The sequence below is a fragment of the Varanus komodoensis genome, unplaced genomic scaffold (assembly GCF_004798865.1).
Source record: "Varanus komodoensis strain SLA01 unplaced genomic scaffold, ASM479886v1 scaffold23, whole genome shotgun sequence".
Lineage (NCBI taxonomy): Eukaryota > Metazoa > Chordata > Lepidosauria > Squamata > Varanidae > Varanus > Varanus komodoensis.
The window spans coordinates 9745910-9769571 of NW_025335627.1; the positions used below are offsets into that span (position 1 = coordinate 9745910).

Consider the following 23662-nt stretch of genomic DNA (forward strand, 5'->3'; position numbering starts at 1 on the left):
ATTCACACGCTGGAGCAGGAGCGAGGGCTGGTTGTCCCGTGCCCGACTAATCGCTTGCGTCACCTTCCCCGCGCCGTATAAAACTGTTGTTCTTGCGGTACCAGGTGCGGGGGTGGGTTTTAATGTACCCAGATCGCTTTTTGCGTGTGCTTATCAAGGAATCTTCTCACACTCTTAATATATGGTGTTGTGGAAATTAATCAGGAAATTATTTGAGAAAAATTGTTAGGCGAAAATGGCTGGAAGTATTTTAATATAGACTGTAAGTTTCAAGTCTCTGCATCCCATTCTTAACTGGGTCTCGCTCGTGCTTAAATGGGCATAGGACTGAAGCCTTAGTTGGACATCCTCTCTCCTTCGGCGACAAATACTTACTCTGATACTTACTCGCGCTTTACTGAGCGCAGCGTGTGTGCAGATGAGATATTAGGGAAAGGGTAGTGCAAAGGTACCATCTTCGTCCGACAGATTCAAATTACACTTTCCAGAATGCATATTCACGTTAAAATTTCGACTTGCGACTCCAGCTCCTGCTTTCCTGTCCCATTCCTATCCGGAGTCAAAAGCAGCCGCTGGACAGGAGCTGTTATCCTATTAAGTCTAATATTTCGGCTCACATTTGCAGTCGGCCGAATTCTCCATGCAGGGAGCAAGAAAGGGGAGACCAATCTTTTATCCTTTTTTAATCCTAGCGGCCTAGGGACAGCCAATTCGAAGCCATGGGTTCTTGGAAGTTGAACCCAAGTGCAACATCTGAACATTCTCCTAGATTCCATCTTAATGCAGACTCTTCAGCTTTCAACGTCAGCCTCTTTTTCCCTCCCCACTTCTGCTTTACCATCTAGCCTGATGAATTCTACGGAATTCAAAAGTTTGCAAACTATTTTATGCTGTTTGGGTTTACCCAATGAAGGATTTTGGAATTCTTTCTTATCGTTAACATGGCTACCTTTGTTTGTTGGAAATCAATACTAAAAGGTAGGTTTATTGATTTTCTTTTTGGGCACAATCCTATGCATATTTAATGAGGGAAAGAGTATTCAACTCATAGTATGTTCTAAATATATAGAGAATTGCACCCTTAATGTCATGTGCATATTATATGCCATTAAGTAATCTCCGACTTATGAAGACCCTAGGAGTGGAAAGCCCTCCAAAATGTCCTGTCTTGACAGCTCCTTCCAGCTCTTCCAAGTTCAAGGTTGTGGCTTCCTTTATGGATCCAGTCCTTCTCATATTTGATCTTTCCTTTTGTCTTCTGCTTTCGACTTTCCCTAACAGGATTGTCTTCTCCAGTGAGTGTTGCCTTCTCATGATGTGTCCGAAGTATGACAGCCTCAAGTCTTGCCATTTTGCTTCTAGGTGTGCTCATAGATTACTTCAATGCAGATGCAACACTGTATCCAGTCTCTAGATTAAGTTCAAAAAACCTTTTGTTGACAACAACTTCCTCGTTTAAACTCACTTCCCGCAATACGCTTATTTCAATCTCCACCGAAAGAGCTGCTACAGAACCTGCCTGCTTTACTTGCCTTTTTATTTTAATGTTTATCGTTTTGCCCCGCATGTGAGGAATTGTCATCAGAGTCAGAAAAGTGAGAATACAAAGTTCTCCTGAATGTCCTGGTTTTTTTTTCCCATGGAAATGCTTTCAGACTTAAGTTCGATAATACTTTTCAGCTCCACGATACACTGAACATAGCTTGCATATGTATGAAACAATTCCAAGACACTGCTCCGCGAACGATCCTTTTAATGGAAGAAAGCATCCTGCCTACATATTTCTACTTTTCACGCTCCGTGCACGGACATTTCGGCACTTCCGGGGTGTACGGTGTCCTGTGAGCGCCCGTGTGAAAAGCCCTTCGCGTTCGCCAGGAGCCGCGCCTGCGCGTTACGGGCGCCCGCGTGGTCTCCCGGGTGGCTCCTGCCAGATCCAAGACGAGGTGGAGTAGACTCGTTCTGAATTCCCCCCTCCCCCTCCCGCTCCCTTTGACTTCCCCTGGCAAGGCTCGGCGCGCGGCGGCGGCGTGGTGATGCGGCTGGGCCGAGCCGCGCGCCTGGGCCGCCCTTCCCCCTCGGGGAGGACCGTCCTCGCCAGACCTCCGGAGGGAGGGGCGTGGGAGGCGGCTCCCGCCCGGCGGGGCCGACGCCCGGCTGGCGCGCGATGGGGCGGGGTGAAGGAGAGCGGGAGCGTAGAGGGGACGCTGCGGAAGGGCTCCCGCTCGCCTCTGAGGGGCGGCCCGAAGCGTTAGATGCCGAAAGGAGGGGGCGCAAGGGAGAAGGCCCCGCTCGTTCTCAGCAGCCCTGTCGGGCAGCAAAAGTTGCCGGCTTCCTTTTCCTCACTCCTCAGGTCGCCCTTACCATGCTTGCCCATAGTTCTCAGAGGGCAAAATTGGTGCATTTAGATGCAAGTTAAAAGGGTGTTTCGATTTGGGAAAGTGCTGCCGTCGGTACTTTGGGGTGGATTCAGTGTGAGTGTAATACAGCCTTCCTCATCTTGTAGTACCCTCCAGATATTCTCGACTACAACTCCCTAAATTCCTCACTGTTGGTTATGCTGAGCTGGACCACTACAGATTACCAAGCAGAAGACTGGTTTTGCATATTTCAAAGGTTTTGTATATTTCCACTCTAAATAGGGCTAACATTGGATAAAAACCCTTTGTCCCAGTAATTTTGGTGCAATCTGGTACTTTTTGAATGGGGGTTGCACAGTCTAATTTATGCTGCAGGCCATAGATGCTTTACTGAATCAAGTCCTGCTAGGACATAGCTGGGATGCCTTTTGAGTTAGCCTGCAAAGGATTGTACTCTGAATTAATTGGCAAAAAGTTTCGTGGATTACCATTTTAGGGCTGTCACTTCTCTTTTGTTTTAAGTTTAGCCTGTGTAAGACAGAAAGGGATGGAGACACTGACAAAGGTCCTAATAAAGCTACTGCTTCTCAGTAGTGTCATTGTTTGGCTTTGGTTTTAATAGGCCACCACAGCTAATTGTGGAAACCCACAGAAAAACATGCATGTCATGTGTAAATATAAATATATTTGTTGCAACTAAGGAGCAAGCCTAGTATTTTCCATGGGAAGTGGTTTCATGTCTTGGCAGGGATGGATTTTTGGGTCTGCTTCAAAATACACATTTGTCTCTAGTCTGATAGTCTATTTTTAAGTTTCTTTTAAATGCAGATGGTATCAAAAAGTAGCACAGTAAGATCACAAAACCTCTTGGAACATTAAGTAGCAAAGTAAGCAGCTGCAGTTCCCAAGGTGTGCAGGCAATGTTGGACTATACCATACCAGATGTTGATTTCAGTATTTGGTATGTTGCATTGGAGAAAAGTGAGAAGGTGGTAGCATTATGTGCTGCAATGGGAGTTCATGAAATATGTATGTGAAGATTGTGAGGAAAGAATTGTACCTGTGTATGTGTAAGGAACCACTGAATCTCTGCCACATTCTGAATTGTCAAAGTGAGAAGTGCTTTTTCTATCCCCTGCCCACCAAAAAACGAAAATTGTTTTACAGAATTCCTTATATTTTAATGTTTGCTATAGATGTGATGATGCAAGCATGCCCCTGATTTCATTTTGCTGGGTGGGAGCCTCAGTGGGCCTTGCTGGTGAGACAGAACCACTTGGTCTGTATTCAAAACTGCTGTTCACTGCTTCCTGTATCCAAGGTATACAATTGAAAACACCTCCCATAGCTAAGTACTAGTGAAGCTTGGCTTAAATGTAGCTGTATGTATGTACAATATATGGATTAAGTCTCCATAAACACAATTCTGTAATTTCTCTGGGTTGCTCCATCATGGTTTGATTAAGCTTCCTCTTATTTTTGGCATAGAATATGTAAGGGGATCTGGCTTCCAGGCAAGCTTGAGTCCCAGCATAAGTATTCTGCCTGTTAGAAAGGAATTCTGTGACTGAATGATTTAGGAATAATAAGTACATTGAAAGAAAGAGTAGCATTCAAAACTTGCAACATTTATCCAAGATTCTTCCTATGCAACATTTTTTTCAGGTCTGTGCTGAAACTTCAAGCATGTATTGAGTAGAACAGTGCAAAATTTGATGTTTTGTGTGTGGCTATTGGGAATTATAGTAATTATAATTTATCTTCAAGAAGGATAAAACTCAAGTGGTAAAGTTCTGCATTTTTTACTTTTTTTAATTCTGTCTCTAGTGCTAGTGGGCAAACATGTATCCTGCCTGCATCTTCTCATGGTAATAGGCTGGATGGAGCTTTCAGATTTAATTCTGCTAATACTATTCAGCTCTATGATACAGTAAATAGATTGTACATATTTAAGAAACAAGTCTGGGAAACCATTAGGTAAAAGACCCTTTTAAAGGAATGAAGTACATTGTCTACATATTTCTTCCTGTCCTTGATTCTGTTAAGCAGTGATCCTTCACCCAGTTATCTCAGAGTAAGCCCCATTCAGCTCAGTGCAACTTATATCTGAGTAAACATATATAGGAATGTGCTGTCAATTTATTTTGTATAAACGATCAAACCATAATTCTTGCACACTCACTATTAGTTTAGTATTTTGGTTGGTGTTTGTATGCCATTTTCAGTAATCTGGCAAATGCCATACCACAGTTTGTGGGCTCTGCCTGCTTTTCTGGCCATACATTGAATGTATTTGAACAAACATGTTAAATGTGATAACTTTAAAACACTGTTGAAAAAACTTGGCCTGGTGATTTGGCATTCTGGATAGTGAAAATGCAGAATAAATTTTAACTTCGTGTTTATTTTTGTTTGAAAGCACAAATGACAAAAATACTAACCAAATTTATAGAATGCGCTCCCCAAAGAGGTGCGCCTGGCACTGAGTTTATATTCTTTTTGGTGCTAGGTTCAAACCTTTTTATTTAACTGTTATTTTAAAACTAATTTAAAATTTAACAGTCACTTTTATTTAACTTATTTAATTGTAATTTTTGGTTAATTGTTATTTATTGCTGTTTTATTGCTGTTGTTTTAATGATTTTAAGCCATCCCGAGAGGCCATGCATAAGGGATGGCATTCAAATGTTTTAAATAAATTAATGAATAAATTTATGCCAGCAATTCTGAGGACTAAATACCTACAAGCAAGCAAAAACTTCTTTACAGTTCTGGTAACTGCTCTGTGGCCATGTATGGTCCATCCCATGACCAACCAAGGTTCTACTTGTATATGAACTCGGTAATTATGTCAGAATGTTCCATTTTAAAGAGGAGGAGTTTATCCTTAAAAAATCTAGTGTGGATTTCTAGTACAATCCTAGGAAGGTCTACTAAAAGAAAGCCCCCACTGAGACCAATGAGGCTTCCTTAAGTGTGTAGGATTGTAGCTATTATCACTGATTTAAAATGGGAAAAGACTTTAGCCTCTTAAATGTGAACTCTGCTTGGAAAATAAGACAAAGCAAATGTAAGGTGAAGCTGAAATGCATCCTAACAAGATACCAAGATTTAGATTCTGAATATTTCTTTTGTAGTCTGCATTGTAATGGATGAAGCTGCAGTTGTTCATGATAATAGAATGCAGAAAACCAGTGACTTCTTGGCCATCTCTAATGCAGAAGAAGAAGAAACTGGTGACCATGCATTCCAGGTAAAAGATCAGTTGCAGACTTCAGTTTGTGGCAAGTCTGAGGGTTCTTCCAGACAAGGCTTTGTCTGTGCAATCACAGTGCCTCTTTCACAGAATCTAGTCTTTCTGTATTCCCCTGCGACTTCTTTCATTCTTGCTAGAGAGGAATTTTAAGGAAGAAGAGCCTACATAGCTGCACAGCACCTTGTGATTAATAATACCTAGTCCAAAAGTATAAAACCTGAAATATTGATTGAAATTGTCTGTGAGGAAATGTTCTTTCATGAATTTGCTTCAGTCAAAACAAGTGTTTTTTGTGTCTCATACAGGTAAAGAGAAATGTTGACCTCAGTTTACCTAGTAAATATCTTAGTTGGGAGCTCTTTTTGTTCTAGAATAGAACAACTGGAGCATTATTCACTATTATAAGATGTATAAAGTGAATGATCGGGCTGCTATTAGAATATACTTTCTCTGTGGCAGCATCAAGCATGCAGGGAAGCAGGAGCCCCATCCTTTGAGCAGAACGTGACTCAAGCACCCTTGCCTGCCACAGTGCCAATTAATGAAGATGCTTTTCCATCACTAAATGCACAGATACAGCTGTCTCAGTCGCTCTCATTTTCAGCAGAAGAATTTCATCGGGCTGACCAGAGCAGCCATTCCCTTTATGAAATGCAGTCTTCAGAGGGGGGTGGTACTCACATGGTAAGCAAGTCATGGTGCACTCATCTGTTGAATAGAGGTTGAATTTGAGAGGAGGAGAACTGTCTCTTGGTTAGGTTGTCCCCCTGAGAACCACTGTCACTTTGCTGCTTTTGCATCTCTACCAGATTTTGTGTCTCCACAGAGCTGGCCTGCCCAATGAGGCAGTAAATGTTGCAGGTGGGGCTGTATGTGTATCACACAGCCCCCCTGGCACCCCTTAAGCTCCCCTGCTGTTCGTAAGGTCACTGTAGTATAGCCAGACCAATTGGCTTCTGTATGTGGAGTTAGAGCAAGTAGAATCTTTCCTTTGCCTTGGGCAAAAAAGAGGCTGGTGCAGGGCTATAATTTTGAATGCCAACATAAACAATTTATAAAAATTTCCAAAAATAAAAAACAGTAATCAACCTAGGAGAATCATAAAAAGATGGAGGTGCTATTGGTAGGGAGAACCCTGATCTGGGGGCAGGGGGTGGGGTGGAATACGATTTGCCCTGTCCTGGACGGGATCGCACTCCCCCTAAAGGACAGAGTGTGGAGCCTGGGGGTTCTGGAATCAAGGACCCCCCCACCCCCCTGAATCAAGGACCTCACTTGATTCCAGCAAAATGTTATCTTTGGAAACGTTATGAATTGGTGCCTCTGTATGGTGCCTCTTGGTGTTGCCTTCTATCCATAGTGAATTTGTGCAGGACAGGATAGACAAGTCGTGTGTCCATTGAGTGATTATGAGTCCATGTCTTACCCTCACTTGCCCCCAGTTCTGCCGTTTTAATAGCCAGGAGGACCCATGTTGGGTGTCCTAGTGGAATGAAAGATAATGATTGTGAGCAAGTTGTTCAACCACTTTTAAATAATGGAATTCATCATCAAAATTCATCAACTCACTGACTTGTTTCCTTCAAAGATGATTGTTGCCAGCCAGTCTGAAAATGGTCAAGTGCTACATGTGATTCCTTCTTCACAACCAGGAATGGCGCAAGTGATTATTCCCCATGGTCAGCATCTGGATGTCACTGGCTCTCCGGGTGAGTTATATTTGGAATTGGCATCCAAATCTCACAGTATCCCCCAATCCATGATAGAGAAGCAAATTTAATTAAAACAGTAGAAATGATTGCTGAGCAAAAGCATTAACATTTGATTTGTATATTCTTGTCAGAAGCCACACACCTATTTTATGTCATTTCTGTTCTGAAGAATCAAGAACTTTTTCTCTAAACTTTGTACGTATAACAGTTTTAATCACTGGCTGCTTTGGCACCACTATTTAAGCTGAACAATGTAGTTAAAATATGAGTATTATGCACAGAATATGTATAATGGCTTGATTCAGGTTTACCATATTTTTCCGTGTAGAAGACGCTACTTTTTCTTTAAAACATTTAACTAAAAATGGAGGTGTGTCTTATATACAGGGGGTCAAGAGGAGAACTGCAGGTGTGCTGGGGTGGGGGGGGGAGACTGGCACGATCGCGCAGGTGGGGGGGTGGCGAAGCGGCACGCACGCATGGCAGCGGCTTGCTTGCTGGAGATCAATAGGAAAAGTGGGGGGCGTCCTATACATGGGGGCATCTTATAGACAGAAAAATACAGTATATCTTGCCTTCAGCAGATAGTTTTGTTTTAGGCAAGTGGCTGATGGCTAATTGCACCTATGGATGTTTGGCTGCCAGAAGAACATGGTAAATCACTATGGCCACTACTTTTATATCTTGCTTTTTTCCAACTAAAGAGAGCAAGGGCTGTATTTCAACAAAGTTTTATCCTGCAGCCTGCCTCATTCACAAAGTTTTGAATTCCAGATGACATTGTCATCATCTTGTAACCTTCTTGGATTTTCACACTGCTTCTCCCATCTTTTTTCTTTTTGCAAAAATCTATAGAAGCAAGGATAGAACAGTATGTTTTCATAGGTAGCATCAGAAGCCCTTCATCTGAAAGCACCTTGAGAACATCCATCCTGCCCAGGCATATAGCAGTCATTCTTCCGTTCTTCCGTTTTGTGTTCCTTGTGGAACATAGAGCGCTATGGATTCTATATGTATGCCTTATTTCTAGGAAGAAGGAGAAGTTTGTATAGTGACAGGCAGAATTGAGGAAGGGAGCCAATGACTGGAAAAGGGGATTGTGGACCTGCACCTTTCAAACTTATTTCCAAAGCAGATCAGTTTTTACCACCATAGAATGACATGTGCTAAGTGGCCCTGTCCACACTGCCTCACGCTACTGTGACACACACCCTACAGTGAAAAGAACTTTAAATGATCATGCTTGGAAATAAGTCAGTTCTCTTCAACAGGACGTCTAAATGAGATATACGCTCGCTTAGCGTGCCCAGTTTAAATAATGGAAAGAACTGTTCCAGTACTATTTAAGAGCAGTTGTACATCTTGTACTCATGCTGATTCTAATCATTTTATAGCTATTTAAAAACTTGCATATCTTCTTAGAATAAGCCATATTTTAAAATAATTTTGGTGTAATGTTTGAAAGGAACAATCAAGTTCTTGATGTACCTGAACATATACTTGATGTTCCCCACAGTTATTCCACCTTCCTTCTTTTACATGCCTATTTTAGCAGCCCTCTAGCATAACACAACTTAGGCAGAATCTCACAAGACATTTTCTTTTCCCATTTTGCACCATCTGCCCCTTCCAAAAGTGCTTAGTTCCCCTCCAAAATATTCTCTCACACAGGGTGAGGTAGCCTTTCTGATTGCTTCATGCTTTCATGTAGCCTCCCTCTCCTTACTCTTCTTTGAAAACACAGGTTTTGAAGACACAGCTTGCTTTGTTGTATCATCAAAAGTCAGCTAGATTACAGGTAAGGACAGGCATTTTCCCTTAGTCAGGGCAGCCCTTCCTCAAAGCTCTGTTCATAGTTGGGATTAGAACAGAATTAGTGAGTGGAGCCTGAGTGCAATCAGGATGATCTCTCTGTCTCTGGCTGGTGTGAAACTCTATTAGGCAGGAACTCATTTTTCAGGTGCAGTCTGTAGCTCACAAAGGACTTGTTGTTCAGAAATAATATGATATTCCTGCTTCTATCCACTTACTAAAAAGGAAATTTATTTCATTTTTTGCAAAGACACTTCAGAAGAGAAAAACTGTGATGGGGGTTTGCAAACAGTGACAGTGGCTGCTCTAGCAGACAATGCAAGCACTTACATCCTTCCTCCTCAAACATCTCTTTCAGGGTCCAAGAAAACAGCTGACGGGTAAGTCAAAAATGAATTCTTGGTTGAATTTTCTATTGTGGTTTTGAAATAGTCATTTGTGGTTGCATTTTTATGATTGACTTTATTTAGAGCATTATTCTAAATGATCTAAAATGAATAAACCTTATTCCTGAAGGCTCATTATTTAAACTGGCATTTATAAAATGCCCAAATGCAGCAAAACAGCTCCCTGCCTCTTTCTGACCATTAATCAATGACCCATATCAAATGGTACAGTTTTCCATAGGGTTTGATTCAGTGCTGGTCATATGCTAGAATAAGAGATTTCCCTTCCTCACTGCAAGTTTCCAGGCATGCCCCAAATGTGCTTCGGAGACCAATGGGATGGTGGTTCCCCTCTGCAAAGGTAGGGAGATCTAGTAAGATAGTGAGAACAATCTGGCCACTTAGGTCCCATGTCCCAGAACACATCCCTTCAATTGCATCTGTCAGGAGTGCACAGCGGTATGAGGCCTTCTTGCAAATGTGCTTCCATACAAGTATCTGTCTCAACATGTGAAAAACTATGCGTTTGCTTCTGCAGCAACGTGCTTATATCAAACTTACAGTGACTTGTGTTGAGTTGTCTGAATGTGTTTGCACTGTCTTTTTTGTCATTATTCAGGATCTTGGAAGATGCTTTTCCAGTTTCTCCCCAGACTTCACCCCCAAATACCCCTGCATGGGCTCACCGTCTCAGAAGCTGTGAGGTAAGCTCAAACTATAACAAAACCTGAAGCAAGTTTTTTAACAACTTTGGCCAGGATGTCTCCTATGGTAGTTTATTGTATTAATGATATTTATTTATTTGTAAGCTGCCCCGAGGCTTAGGCGAATGGGGTGGCATATAAGTCTGCTAAATAAATAATAAGATACTCATCTTACAAACTAGTGTAGGAGGAAACTATTATTGCTAGCTGTAAAATTAATTCTGTCTTGCCTCATTTTGTTGTTCTGGTGCAAGAAAGCCTTGTGAAATAATAGTGGTGCACACAAGTGGGTTCATACTGATTTTCATGGTATGTGAATGGTGTGAACAACCTGATCAAAAGAGGGAAAATGGGTTGACTTAACTATGTCCTTCCACCAGCAGAATGGACACTGCTGAAAGATAAGAATTCCTCTCCCTCCTGAAGCCTCATATGTGCCCCCCAAAAATTGTTCTAGAGGGGTGGGGGGACCCTCAGGAATAGATGAGGCTTGCAGTGGGGAGGTGAGAACTCGCATGGCAATGTGGGATTTAGCCTTAAGAAATTTATTTTTCTAGGAAGAAGGTCAACCAGTATAAGCAAAGGTATCATGCAAGGTTTTCCTCTAGTATCTGACAGGAAGTACAAGAACAAAGAGATTGCCTCAAAGTGTGAACCTTCCCCTAGTGCAGTGATGGCAAACGTTTTAGAGACCGAGTGCCCAAACTGCAACCCAAGACCCACTTATTTATTGCAAAGTGCCAACAATGCAATAAAGCCTGCATACTGAAGCTTTAATTTAGAAAAATCAACTCACAGACAGACCAGCCATGTGAAAGCGCGGACGAGTTGCAGCTAATGAGTCATGGCTCATGACGTCATTGCCTGGTGCCGCTACTCCTTTCCGAGAATATGCATGGCCCCTATGTGCGCTGTTATCCGATGCTTGGCTGCTCTTAGCATTCTGGCAAGAGTTTCTTCCTTTACTATCTCATATGCAGGTAGTGTACCCGCAGCCCCCCAGAATGCAGTTTGGCTTTAAATTCTGCATGGTCAACTTTGTAATGATGTTTTAATATGCTTTTAATATGATGTATTTTTATTGTTATTTTAATGTGAACCACGCAGATTGCTTCAGCCTATTGGGCTGTACATTAAACGTAAATAAATAAATAAATCTGTGCCCTTATTTAACAATACTGACCTGGCAAACGCAGAGAAGCATTTCAGTTGGTGAATATTCGTATTATTCCACCTCCTTTTCTTGTAGAAAATTGGGGATTCTTACCGTGGCTATTGTTCCAGTGAAACAGAATTAGAGAGTATTCTAACACAGCACAAACAGCAAACGCAGAGTGTCTGGGGAACACGTCAGTCTCCGAGCCCCGCTAAACCCGCCACAAGGTTGATGTGGAAATCCCAGTATGTTCCATTTGATGGGATCCCTTTCATCAATGCAGGTAATTAACTTTCTTTTGAATAGTTTTCAAGTTTATTAAATGTTTTATGTCTTAGGTTTTCTTTTGAATGTGCATAGGTATTGTGAAGTATTGGACTAGGGAAATGCTTTTTAATGCAAAGCTTGTGTTCAAATTCTGTGTGCGTGCGTGCGTGCACATGTAGTCTATTCCTATTCCTGTGAAAGAAAATAGACTTTCACAGCACTCCACACAATATTTTTCCTGCACAGAGGTATGTTTGGAAACCACTGTTGTGTGGCTTTTCAATTTGAATACAGGTGTAGTATTTCAATTTGGATGTACAGGTGTGGTGTGTGTTTGAGTTTGCATGTAGGATAAGTTACTAAACTACAGTTGTGCCATCTTCAGACAGGATGGTGTACACGCCACAGGTGCTTTTCCTTTTCCAGTGGAGAAATTACCTCCTTGAAAATAACACATCATCTCTGAAGAAGCTGGAAGAATGGCAAAGTTGGCACCAGGTGGGCCTCAGTTGCGAGCTCATTCCACAGTTGAGGGATGGCCACTGAGATGCCCCTTGTTGCCACCCTTTTTTGAAAGTAGCATTTGGAGGAGGGCCTCAAATGTTGATTGCAGTGTCTGGGTGGATTGCAGCTGGGAGAGGCAGTCAGTCAAATGTTGCAATCCCAAACTATCTGAGACTTTACAGTGCCAGTACCAGTACCTTGACTCAGGTGCAGAAGCATATAGACAGGTAGTTAGAGTGGGCCAGAAGTGCTGTTATGTGTTCAGACCTCTCGATTATTAGTCTGGCTGCTGCACTTTGTGCAAGCGTAGCTTTTGAAGTCTTCAAGGGCAGCCCCAGATAGAATGCATTGCAGTATCTAATTTGGAGATTACCAGAGTGTACATTACCAAAATGTGGGTATCCCTGTCCAGATAAGGAAATAGCTAGGCCACCAACTGAAGCTGGTAGAAGGCACACTGTGGCACTGGGACCACCGAACTCCTAGGAGAAACCACAAACTGTGAAGCTGCTTCTGCAAGAGGAGTGCAACCCCATCCCCAGCCTCCATCTGGTCAAAGGAACCACCTTCTAGCACAGGGGTCCTCAAACGTTTTAAACGGGGGGCCAGTTCACTGTTCCTCAGACTGTTGGGGGGCTGGACTAAAATTAGAAAAAAATATGAACAGATTCCTATGCACACTGCACATTAAAATTAATTAAAATAAAAATAATTAAAATTAATTAAAATATTAAAAAATAATTTAAAAATGTTTGCTCCGCTCTCTTGGGCTGCAGCAGGAGCCCAAGATGGGGTGGGGTAGAGCACGTCCATATTCAAGGGACAGAGCTACAATGTCCACAATTGCGCTGCGGGGGGAGGGTAAGACGAGCACGATCGTGCTCTGGGGGTGAAGACGGACATGATCACTCTCGTGCAGAGTAGACAGGCGTGACTGCAGCCATCTCTCCTCCCTGAGCACAATCGTGCAGGGAAAACAGGTGTGATCTCCCTCCCACCAAGCATGACCGTGATTGCGCCTGTCTTCCCTGCACGAGCACGACCACAGCCATCTCCCCACTGAGTACGCCTGCGCCAGCTCAGAGCTTACTTTTGGACTCGCTCGGAGATCATTTTCTCTGAGTGAGTCCGAAAGCTATGAGGCGGGCTGGATAAATCAGCATGGTGGGCTGAATTCGGCCCGCAGGCCGTAGTTTGAGGACCCATGTTCTAACAGTATCTTAGGCTTGTCTGGATTGAGCTTCAGTTTGTTAGACCTCATCCACTCCATTGTCACAGCCAGGCACTGGTTTAGCATATCCATAGCCTCACCTGGTGGAGATAAGAAGGAAATGCAGAGCTGCAACCTGATGGCAATGCACTTCCAAATTTTGGATGACCCCAGTCAGCAGTTTCATGAAGATCATGTGGGATAAAACCAACCCCTGAGGGACCCCATGCTGGAGAATGTATGGGACCAAGTGCCACCTTTTGGAGCCGGCCATCCAATTAGGAGGATAATCACTGCAGTGTAGTGCACCCCTCCCAAAGCTCAGACAGTCACCCCAGAAGGATACCATGGGCAATGGTATTAAAACCTGCTGATGGATCCAGCAGTATCAGCAGGGACGCGTTCCCCATCTTTCTTCCATGGTCAGAAGCTTGAACTGTGGCATTCTGCACAGATACGTTGCTGTTGTTTTGACAAGTGCTTATTCGAAATGGAACTGTCTCAGTAAAACAAGCCACAGTGTACAAAGATGAATTTCTGGGAACTTTATGTTGTGGGCAGCAAAAAGAAAGCAGGGTGAAGATGTAGAGCTACATAACCAATAAGCTAGGGATCTTCTCCTGACTTACTGTTAATGAGCAGAGTACCCAGCTCTTGGGCACCCAGCCCATTCATTCCTATTGTGCTGCTTCCTTTGCATCAGTGGGCAAAACTAACTGGGGAAGAATAGTTCATTGTTCCTATAAATAATTGGATTTACTGCACACGTGTTAGTACCATAATATCTTGGTGTTATTTTTATTTAAAAGGTATGAAATCTACCAAATAGCAAGTTTCTTCTTAAGTAGCTTTGTTAGCATAATACATGATAAAGACATTGTAAAGATTTGTTTGGCACAAACTCTGAAAATTGGAACTATATAGTTTAAAATGATTATAAGAGAAACAATCAGTCATTTCATATTGAAATCACAGAATCCTATCAATGACATTCTTGTATAAATTCATATGAAGCATGTGCTCAAAATCGCCATTCAAAGTGGTTTCTCTGAATCAAACCAATTCTGTCACATTACAGATGTCACATTTCCTGCCCCTCACACAGGTAGTAGAGCCATCGTGATGGAGTGCCAGTACGGGCCCCGAAGGAAGGGGTTTACACCCAGAAAAGCTGGTGAGGAGAGCATTTCCTGCCAACTGTACAAAGCCACTTGTCCTGCAAGGTCAGTTACCTTGGAAAAGGATCAGTCTTCCTTTTGAACTAGCCAGTTACTACTTTTCATTAACTAAGACAAGTGCTGGCTTGTTTAATTAAAACCAATTTGAAAATAATTTGTAAGGAAACCTTGTTGCCAGTCCTTCGCAAATATATAAAGTGGTTGAGGGGACAGGGCAACTATAAACTTCATACAATTTATCACTTGGATCAGTTAGTGGCTTCTTACAGGTTCTTGAAACCCATTTTGTGCAGAGAATTCCTATTGACTCAGAAGATCACAACACTGAAGAAGAGACATTTCAAGGACAAAAATCAATCAAGGAGTTCTGGCAATACTGTTTTTGCCCTACTAACATATAATTAGTTTTGAGACTAAAATCTGGTTTGGACATAATAGTGAATGGTGGGTTACATAACCTATAGTTTCTCAGGAGAAAGAGTGCTGTCTCTGACATGTTTCTTAATTTCACTTCCTGTGAACAACTTGTGAATAACCTGGACATTCTAGGTTGTTTAGAGGCTAAATGGTAGATTAATTCTGTGTTGTTAACCCATATGCAACTAGAATATCTGAGTTATGATGTCATGCTCACCCCATTCATAGTTTGTTTACAGAAAGAGGAAATGATGAGTACACTTGTGAATTTATTAACCCATGATTCACCTTTATATGCAAACTGGGTCTAAAATGTTTTACAGCATAACATTCTAATCGGAGTTCATGCATTCATTGTGATTCTGTAGGTACGTGTGGGGGTGGGGAGAGAGAGAATAATGTGATGCCCTGTGTCTTTTGGGGAAAAAAACCCTATATAATTACAAAATAATCATTATGGCACGGTTCAAACTCACTGTTTGTTCTGTCACAGTTTCCTGTGCCATCCCAGCTGAGAAGCTGTGGTTTAAGTGTTTCCCTCAAAGAAGTTCACATCATGGTTTGACCCTTATTTAGTCCAATAAACTACAGTTTCCTAGTTTAGGTGTCATGGGAAGCTGTAGTTTAGCAAATGGAGCATTCTCCCTGAAGCTAGGTGCACATGGGGAGGAAGGAACAGTTAAGCTATAGCACGTTCCCCCTTCAGCCCACCATGACTTGCTAGTGATGGGTCAGGTATAACATTCCCGGCTCATCCCAGTAATGTTTACAGCAATCCAGCATGAGGAGGTCAGTATTGTTTCCTCCTTTATAGAAAAATCACGACTCGCCTAAAACCTTCCTCAGAGCCATGGCTGTACTGAGATTTGAATTAGGAGACCTTCAGTTTAGAATTCATGCTTTTAATTATTTTGGTATATAAGCTGTTTATAGAATTAAAGTTTTGGAAATGAACAGCAGATTATCCAGTCTAGTTCTTTGACCAAAGAGAAGATGCTGTATACTACAGAATACTTTTTGCAAATACATTTTGTGTTTTACTTAGGCTGTTCCAAGAGACTCAGATTGAGCTTTGCAGGCTTGCAAGATAACATGATTGAGTTCCAAACACAACTGATGCAGCACAAAAATCTCTTAAGCGTTCATAAAGCACTCAGACGTGTACGGCTGACAATACCGCGAGTTTTGATAACCATAAGAATATAAGGAAAGCCATGCCGCATCAGACCAAGGGTCCATCTAGTCCAGCACTCGTACATACGGTGGCAAAACAGCTACCTTTAAGCAGAAGGAGTGCAAAACCTCCACCCACCCAAACTCTTTTGTAGCTGGTGTGTGCAAACATGCCACCTCTGGTAAAGGAGGTAGCCCATAGCCCTGAGGACTAGTAGCCACTGATAGCCTTCTCCCTCATGAATCTGTCCGATCCTCTCTTAAAGCCATCCAGATGGGCGGACATCACAACTTCCTGTGGCGGTGAATTCCATAGTTTATATGCTGTGTGAGGAAGTACTTTTATCTCACCGATCAGTTTCTTAGAATGACCCAAGTTCAAGCATTATGGCAGAAGAAGAAAAATGTCACTCAAACTACACTTTACGGTTTGTGGGGCTTAATTAATTTATTATTAAATATAGCTGTTTAACACTCAGTTGTAATGGCATAGTTTCTAGCTGAAGGCATCCAGACGATTGAGTTGCATTCGCATGATAGTTACCCCTTTCACCATCAGTAATGACAAAACTAGATTTTAACTTAATTTGAAAGACTTAGAAGTGATCAACATGGGTTTTTCTTTTCATTTGTATAGAGGCATAACTGTTTCATTAGTCTTTCAGTACATTTCTGTATGGGAAGGACTTCTAAAATCCTTGTCCACCATCCATTCCTCTGTCGTCTTTCCCTTGAGCTTGCTGCTATTCAGCAGAGAATTTACTGAGTTCACGCAACCCAGACAACCCAGACACATTTCTCCAAGGTAGCTTGTACATGGGCAACAAGGCCACCTTAATGATGCATGAGTTGTTGTATCTGCAGTGGGTTGTCTAGAATTCGACAACCAATCCAGTTGTGCTCTTAAGTTGTATGTGTGTGTTTTAAGTAAGCTCTCTGTGTGTGCCTGCATGTGTGTGCTTTAAACAATCCCATTATGCTCTTAAGCAGTGTGTACGTGTGAGGTACTTATTTGTTTGTTTGTTTTATGTGTATTTAAAGCTTTTTCTCTCTTTCCCTCTTCCTGTGGAAGGATCTACATTAAGAAGGTCCAGAAATTTCCTGAATACAGAGTCCCCACAGACCCCAAAATTGATAAGAAAATAATACGTATGGAGCAGGAAAAAGCTTTCAACATGTTGAAAAAAAACCTGATTGATGCTGGAGGAGTTCTCAGGTAATATCTTCCCTTCATGTTCATCAGTACCTATGACAGTAAATGCCTGTACATAGATTGCTTTCATGTTTAAACGTTTTTGGCCTTGATTCTTGTGGTAATCAACACCATCCTAGTTTAAATCCCATTTAATTGCACCAATTCATATAGTGAAACATGGTCACAAAGCCACTGAACTCCTTTTTCAGCATACTAATTCTGTGAAAGAGATAGCAAGACAGGAGATCAGAATGACACACAAGTCTAAACATCAGATTTAAATTATCAGCCTTAATACTTTTCAAACTACTTCAAGGTGGTAACAGCTGCTATTGAGTTAAATAAAGTTCTTAGAAACAATTTTGAACACTCATGCTGGCTGGTATCCTGAGTTTTCTCTTGGCTTTGGTGGGTCGGCAGAAGGAGTTTTCACTGATTCCCCTTGTGGCCTCTTATGCCTCCTACACATCTGCTCTGGAGGACTGGGGGATCCTCAGGAAGAGTTGGATGGAAAGAGGTGAAAATCCTTTAGTGGAACTCGCTTTAGTGGAACATTTCTATTTACAGACACCTAATTAGGACCCCAGGGGTGCAGGTGGCGCAGTAGTTTAAACTGCTGTGCTGCTGGGCTGGTTGATCAAAAGGTCGCCAGTTCGAATCTGCACAACAGCATGAGTCCCTGTTGCTCCGTCCCAGCTCCTGCCAGCCTTGCAGTTCGAAAGCATGCAAATGCAAACAGATAAAAAGGTACCACTTCGGTGAGCAGGTAACAGCGTTCCGTGCACTTTGGTGTTTAGTCATGCACCACGGAGACTGTCTGTGGACAAACGCTGGCTCCCCCAGCTAGGAAATGGAGATGAGCACCGCCCCCAAGAGTCAGACATGACTGGACTTTAATGTCATGGGGAAACCTTTACCTTTAATTAGTATCCCAGTCAGTATGTGTGGAAGGGTTGCCATGCCTATTGACTAAACACAAACTGCTCACTAGACTTCCGTTTCATTCCTAAGGGCAGTGGGGAGGGGCAGGATTACATGCCTTATTTTTTCCATCTGTCTTGGAAATTGCCTGTCTTATCAGGTGGTATGTGCAGTTACCTACCCAGCAGGCTCACCAATATCATGAAATGGAGGAGATCTGCCTTCCGCCTTCACCTTTTTCCATGCCATCTCCAGAAGAAGAGGAAGAGGCAGTCAGAGATGAGAACTGCATGTTACCATCGCGACTTCACCCACAAGTAGCAGAAAAGATTCGAGAACTTGTGTCTCAAGGAATAGAACAAGTCTATGCAGTGAGGAAACAGTTACGGTAAGGCAAGGCTTTTCTTGTGTAACTGCCCTGCCTCATCCATGGAGTTTTAGGTGGTCCAGTTAATGATGCATGTAACTTGTAACTCTTCTGTATTTTCCCACTGCGTCTTCTTTTTCCTTCTGCAAGGTCTCAGTGAAGGAGGAAAAGGCAGAGCAACACTGTGTGTTGTGATTGATAATATTAAGAGCTATCCATCTGCAAGCACCTTAGAACTCTTATCTTTGTGTCTTTTTAGACTGGGAGGTTTTTGTATTGATCATTCCCACATATCCAGTTAAGTGCTTTAGAAAAAATAAAGAAGAGCACACCAGAGGCCTGTGGAAAATCTCTTATCCAGCCAAGATTGAATGCAAAACATTAAAAAAGTTAGGAAGCTTGCTACTTTTATTTTTAATCACCCATAGCCAAGATTTTCCAGGAGTCAAAGCATGCAGTTGTCTTATATTGAGTAAATACCATATAGAGATTTTGCCTTACTTCCTAGTATTTTAGATCATCTGTACTGAATTACTTTTAATGAAATGGCTCAGCAGCATTTTCAGAATGCAAAACCTAAGTTAGTTAACTGCCCATCTGTTAGCTGAGTAAAATAATTTAGATAGGAACTAAAGTTGTTCCTCCCCCTGAGCATCCAAAGATGTTCAGCTCCCTGCACCATTCTCAAGGGTTCCCTGATCTCTGTGCACCTTATTCCATTCACAGAAGGAAGATTAGAACAGGACTCCTTGGTTGTGTGTCACTGGGAAGAGGGGACAGACAGGTCAGAGTAAATTTTGTATCCCAAATATGTGTAATCCTTTCTTTCCTGCATTGTGATACACAACAGGAAGTTTGTGGAACGAGAACTGTTCAAACCTGATGAAGTGCCAGAGAAGCACAACTTGTCATTCTTTCCTACTGTAAATGATATCAAGAACCACATCCATGAAGTTCAGAAGAACCAAAGAAACGGGAAGATAGTATGTAACTCAGAAAGTGTCCCTGCCATGGTAATCATGGAGGCTTCTCTTTCCTATCGAACTCGAGTTCTGTAGTCATTTTGTCAAGCTTTACTCCATGTTCCTGATTCACTCAGAACATCCATTTGATTCAAATGCCTCCTTACCTGAGTGTAATTTTACTGTAAAACATAAGAATTAGTTTCTAGACCTTGTATCACCCTATTAGTAAGGTGCTAACAGTGAGTTTGATACAAGGAAGATTTAGTCAAAAAAGGAGAACTGGAGTAAGATTCATGCCCTTTTGTTTTTCTTTGGTGGCTTTACTTTCCATGCTATGATGACTGTGCTTAACTTCATTATCTCATATTGATTAGTTCCTGTACTGTATATATAAAAAGCTAGAATCAATGCTAAAAGGCTTAAGGTTCCCCCTCCCCCAGTAGAAATACTGGATTTTTAGATTGATTGCCCCATCTAGATCCCAAAGAGGGAAACTGTTGTATAGCAATAAATGGCAAAAAAAGTAGATTGGAACTGAACTTTTATTCAGAGTGATCATATTCATGCAGTCATGTGGATCTGTCTTGGTATCACAGGGCCCCATCTGAGTGTAAGTGTTTCACTCAGCCATAGCAACAGGATTCAGACCAGGGATGTATAGTTAGTAGGCAGTACCAAACTGTGGCATTCTGCGAACTGAAAGTGGAGCTCTGTCAGATCTTGCACGGCATATTCTGCCTGTATGTGCCATGCTTGCACAAACATAAATTTTGTTGGATTCTCATCTTGCCCATAGTTTGTGACCTGGTTTTGTGCAGGTGGAATGATGTGGCTCAATATTGACTGCTCAGCCCTCGTTTCAAAATCTGACTCGAGGGTCCATCTGCATTAGGATTAATCATAGCTAACAGAATGCAGTTATGCCAAGACATATAGCAGTGGGTAGGAATTTGTGGATGTGAAAAGTGCACGTAGTCCCACAGCTCCTTCCCCTTAGCCATTGCTAAACACTGGGATGGAAATGGGAGCATCAGGAGTGGCCTGAACAACAAAACAGGAAAAATAGCCATACAATGGTTTATCTATTGCTGCAAAGCCAAATGAGAGTTCTGGTAAAGAGCCTGCCACTACTTTCTCTTGTAGTGGCCAGCCAATGCACTAGAATAGTCTTGTGAAAATTTATTATAGCATGTAATTCTAAAATGGATCAGAGAGGGCCAGTCCTATGGAACCTCCTGCCTCTGAGGTCAGCATGTTTCAATAATATGTTGATTTTGGTGCTTGCTGAAAACGGCTGTGTTCTGAGAAATCTTTCTTACTGAACAAATGTAATTCTAATGTTATCCTTTTAAAATGTATTGTTCTCATTATTTTTCCTGTCTTATCTTTCACTTAGACATGGAGCATTGTGCACATTCGGTTAAATAATTAATAAATCAATATTTATTTGTTACACTGTGTGCAATGTGATAAGAACACTGGAATGTACAGACAACTGTTTTTTCTTTTTCAGCTTCAGTGGACTACGGAGAGTGGGAACGTTCTTACTGAAACAGTAACAGTCACATTTGCATCACCGCCAAACGAGGGTAGGAGCAAAGATCAATTCTTTGTGTTTTTTCTGAGTTCATCATCATATTCTTGATCCCACACGTTTATTTGGTTTTGCCCATTTTAGTTGCAGTTTCAAGGAGAACTCGTCTGTCTTTTACTAAATATACATGGTTTTGTATGAGTGCCAGGTGTGTTTTTCATAAAATTCACATGCCTTGAAACTGCTGGTCACTGGTTAAATCAAGGGTGTGGAAGTGCTTTCAACCCAAAGGCAAACTCAGTTTCCAGAGATGCATTTCCATGGTGGACAGGACAGAAAGACAAATTAGAGTGAGGAGGCATCCCTGATCTTTGCAGGTTCTTCCCACTGCAATCTTCTGTGTCCTCTTACAGCAGGCTCCCCACACCCAGCTGCTGGCTTTTGCGGGGTGGGAAGGAGACAGTGTGAAAATCTTGTTCCATGAGCAGCAGTCTCCTCACAGAATTAAGGATTCAACCAATAATACCTACTTTATAAGTATATATCCATGCTTGTGAACAAATATAAGGTACCAGCCATATAGGGTTCACACCTATGTGCCAGCACATACCATCACATTCTGTCATGAGTAGAGGGATCAAACATACCCAGCTCTATCGAATATAGAGGTTCTTATACACTAGTGCAGATAGATTTGTATGTGACATAATGCATCCAGATAAAGTATGAAAACTTGATCTAAAGGTGTCTCTGATGATGCTCACATGACACAACAATGTATTGTGGGATGTTACGCACAATGGATTGTCATGTGAACCCAGAACAATTTCCTCAAGGTGGCTTGTTTGAGTGCATCAACTCACCCTGACAACCCATTGTTCTAAGGGTTGTTGTATGCACAATAGATTGTGGAGTTATACAAGCCATTAAGGGTACCAGGAATCAGCTGGTGAGCCACTGAGCAAGAGTGGCAAACTCCCCTGCTTTCCTATTCTTGGCAAGTTTGCCAAGATACCTGCTAGTGCCAGCTACCCCACAAGTGCCCAAGCAGCACTTGGAGGCAGATGACACTGGCCTGCTACTCTCTCTGCCCGAATCACAAGCCATTTTCAGCTGGACACAGCCTTTTTGCACTTTCCCCCAAGTTTGAAAGCTGGCTCGAGAGCCAACTTTTGTGATCCCTGTTTTATGAGTGCTGACAGCCACTTCAAAGTGCCCAAGATAGCAAGATAGTCCTGGTGTAGTGCCCCTGGAATACCCACAGGAGAACCAACAGGAAGAATTTGTTCAACCCTTGGTGAATCCTGTCATCTGTCTGACACACCATGGGTTGTTTAGCCAACACCCAATCTGCTGTGGCTTGTTGCCAGGGTAGGTTGGTGTTGCATGTGGACACATCCTGGTGTCTTCTTGTTAGAGACATGGCAAAAATGACAAATGTGAGTTGGCTGACCCTCAAGACCAGGGGTCCTCAAACTTTTTTAACAGGGGGCCAGTTCACTGTCCCTCAGACTGTTGCGGGGGGGCGGACTATAGTTTGAAAAAAATATCAACGAATTCCTATGCACACTAAACATTAAAATTTAATTAAAATTAAATAAATTAAAAAATTGAAATTAAAAAAATTAAAAAATGTTTGTTCCGCTCAATTGGACTGCATCAGAAGCCCAAGATGACACTGTGCCACCTGCTGAAAGGAAGACCACGACACAAGGGGGAGCCATGAGGGCATGCTCGCCTCAGCCGAGGCCTTCCCGGCTCCTCGCCACCGCCCTGCTTCTGAACTGGAGGAAGGTCCCCTTGTAGGCGCTCGCCCGGCTCTGGGAGGGGGAGCGGGAGTGGGAGGCTGGAGAGGCGAGCATGGGGCAGCTTCTTCAGCCGGGAGAGGGCCATGAGGAGGGAGCTAATGGCTGCTTTCCAAGGCGAGGGGAGGCGAGCGACGGGGTTGCGGCTGGCTGAGCAGGGTGCCTCCCGCCTCTCCCCACCACAGGTGGAAGAAGTATGGCAGCCACTTGACAGCAGTGGTGGCTTGCCCAGAGAAGGCCATGTTGGAGGCGGGGAGCCACGGCCCCTCTCCCACTTCGCCTCAGCCTGTCCACCCCTGGACTCAGCAAGGTGATCGTGGCTTGGCCTGGGGGCATGGCTCACATAGTTAAAAATATATTTAAAAAGTTATATTTTTCTTACCTTCTATCTTTTTTTAGTGTCTTTGTCTCTTTCTCTCTTCTCATCGCCCTCCTCTCTTCTGTATTTCCGCTCCGTATTCCTGCTCTGTATTCAGACCCAATGCATGCATGCAATATGGGGAAGATCCAGTGCATGTGCAGCTGAAGAGAGCTATTACAGTTTGGCACGTGCGCTGGCTCTCTGCTAGTCTCTGAAACTGAAAGTGTTTCAGAGAACACCTCCGCTGGCTCAGAGCTTTTGGGCTTGTTCGGAGATCGTTTTCTCTGAGCAAGTCCAAAAGCTCTGAGGCAGGCTGGGTAAATGACCATGGTGGGCCATATCCAGTCCACAGGCTGTAGTTTGACGACCCATGCTCAAG

The 23662-nt window shown here is 42.6% G+C and overlaps 1 protein-coding gene across 3 annotated transcripts in view; it reads left to right on the forward strand.

Moving 5' to 3' along the window:
* The first annotated feature begins 68 nt into the window (after positions 1-68).
* The window catches only part of CARF (calcium responsive transcription factor), a 31432-nt gene continuing 7838 nt past the window's right edge, over positions 69-23662 (forward strand). For 2 of the 3 annotated variants that reach the window (XR_006414896.1, XM_044431884.1), the window contains exons 1-12: positions 708-978; positions 5498-5613; positions 6076-6300; positions 7205-7325; positions 9391-9520; positions 10146-10230; positions 11480-11669; positions 14473-14590; positions 17208-17351; positions 18412-18639; positions 19469-19631; positions 21097-21172. Coding sequence is in view for 2 of the 3 variants with exons in the window: in XM_044431884.1 (XP_044287819.1) it covers positions 942-978; positions 5498-5613; positions 6076-6300; positions 7205-7325; positions 9391-9520; positions 10146-10230; positions 11480-11669; positions 14473-14590; positions 17208-17351; positions 18412-18639; positions 19469-19631; positions 21097-21172 (1633 nt within the window). In the remaining variant the exon portion in view is untranslated. Of the gene's footprint in view, positions 105-707; positions 979-5497; positions 5614-6075; positions 6301-7204; positions 7326-9390; positions 9521-10145; positions 10231-11479; positions 11670-14472; positions 14591-17207; positions 17352-18411; positions 18640-19468; positions 19632-21096; positions 21173-23662 lie in introns of those variants that run through there. The other variant, XM_044431883.1, reaches the window with a different exon arrangement.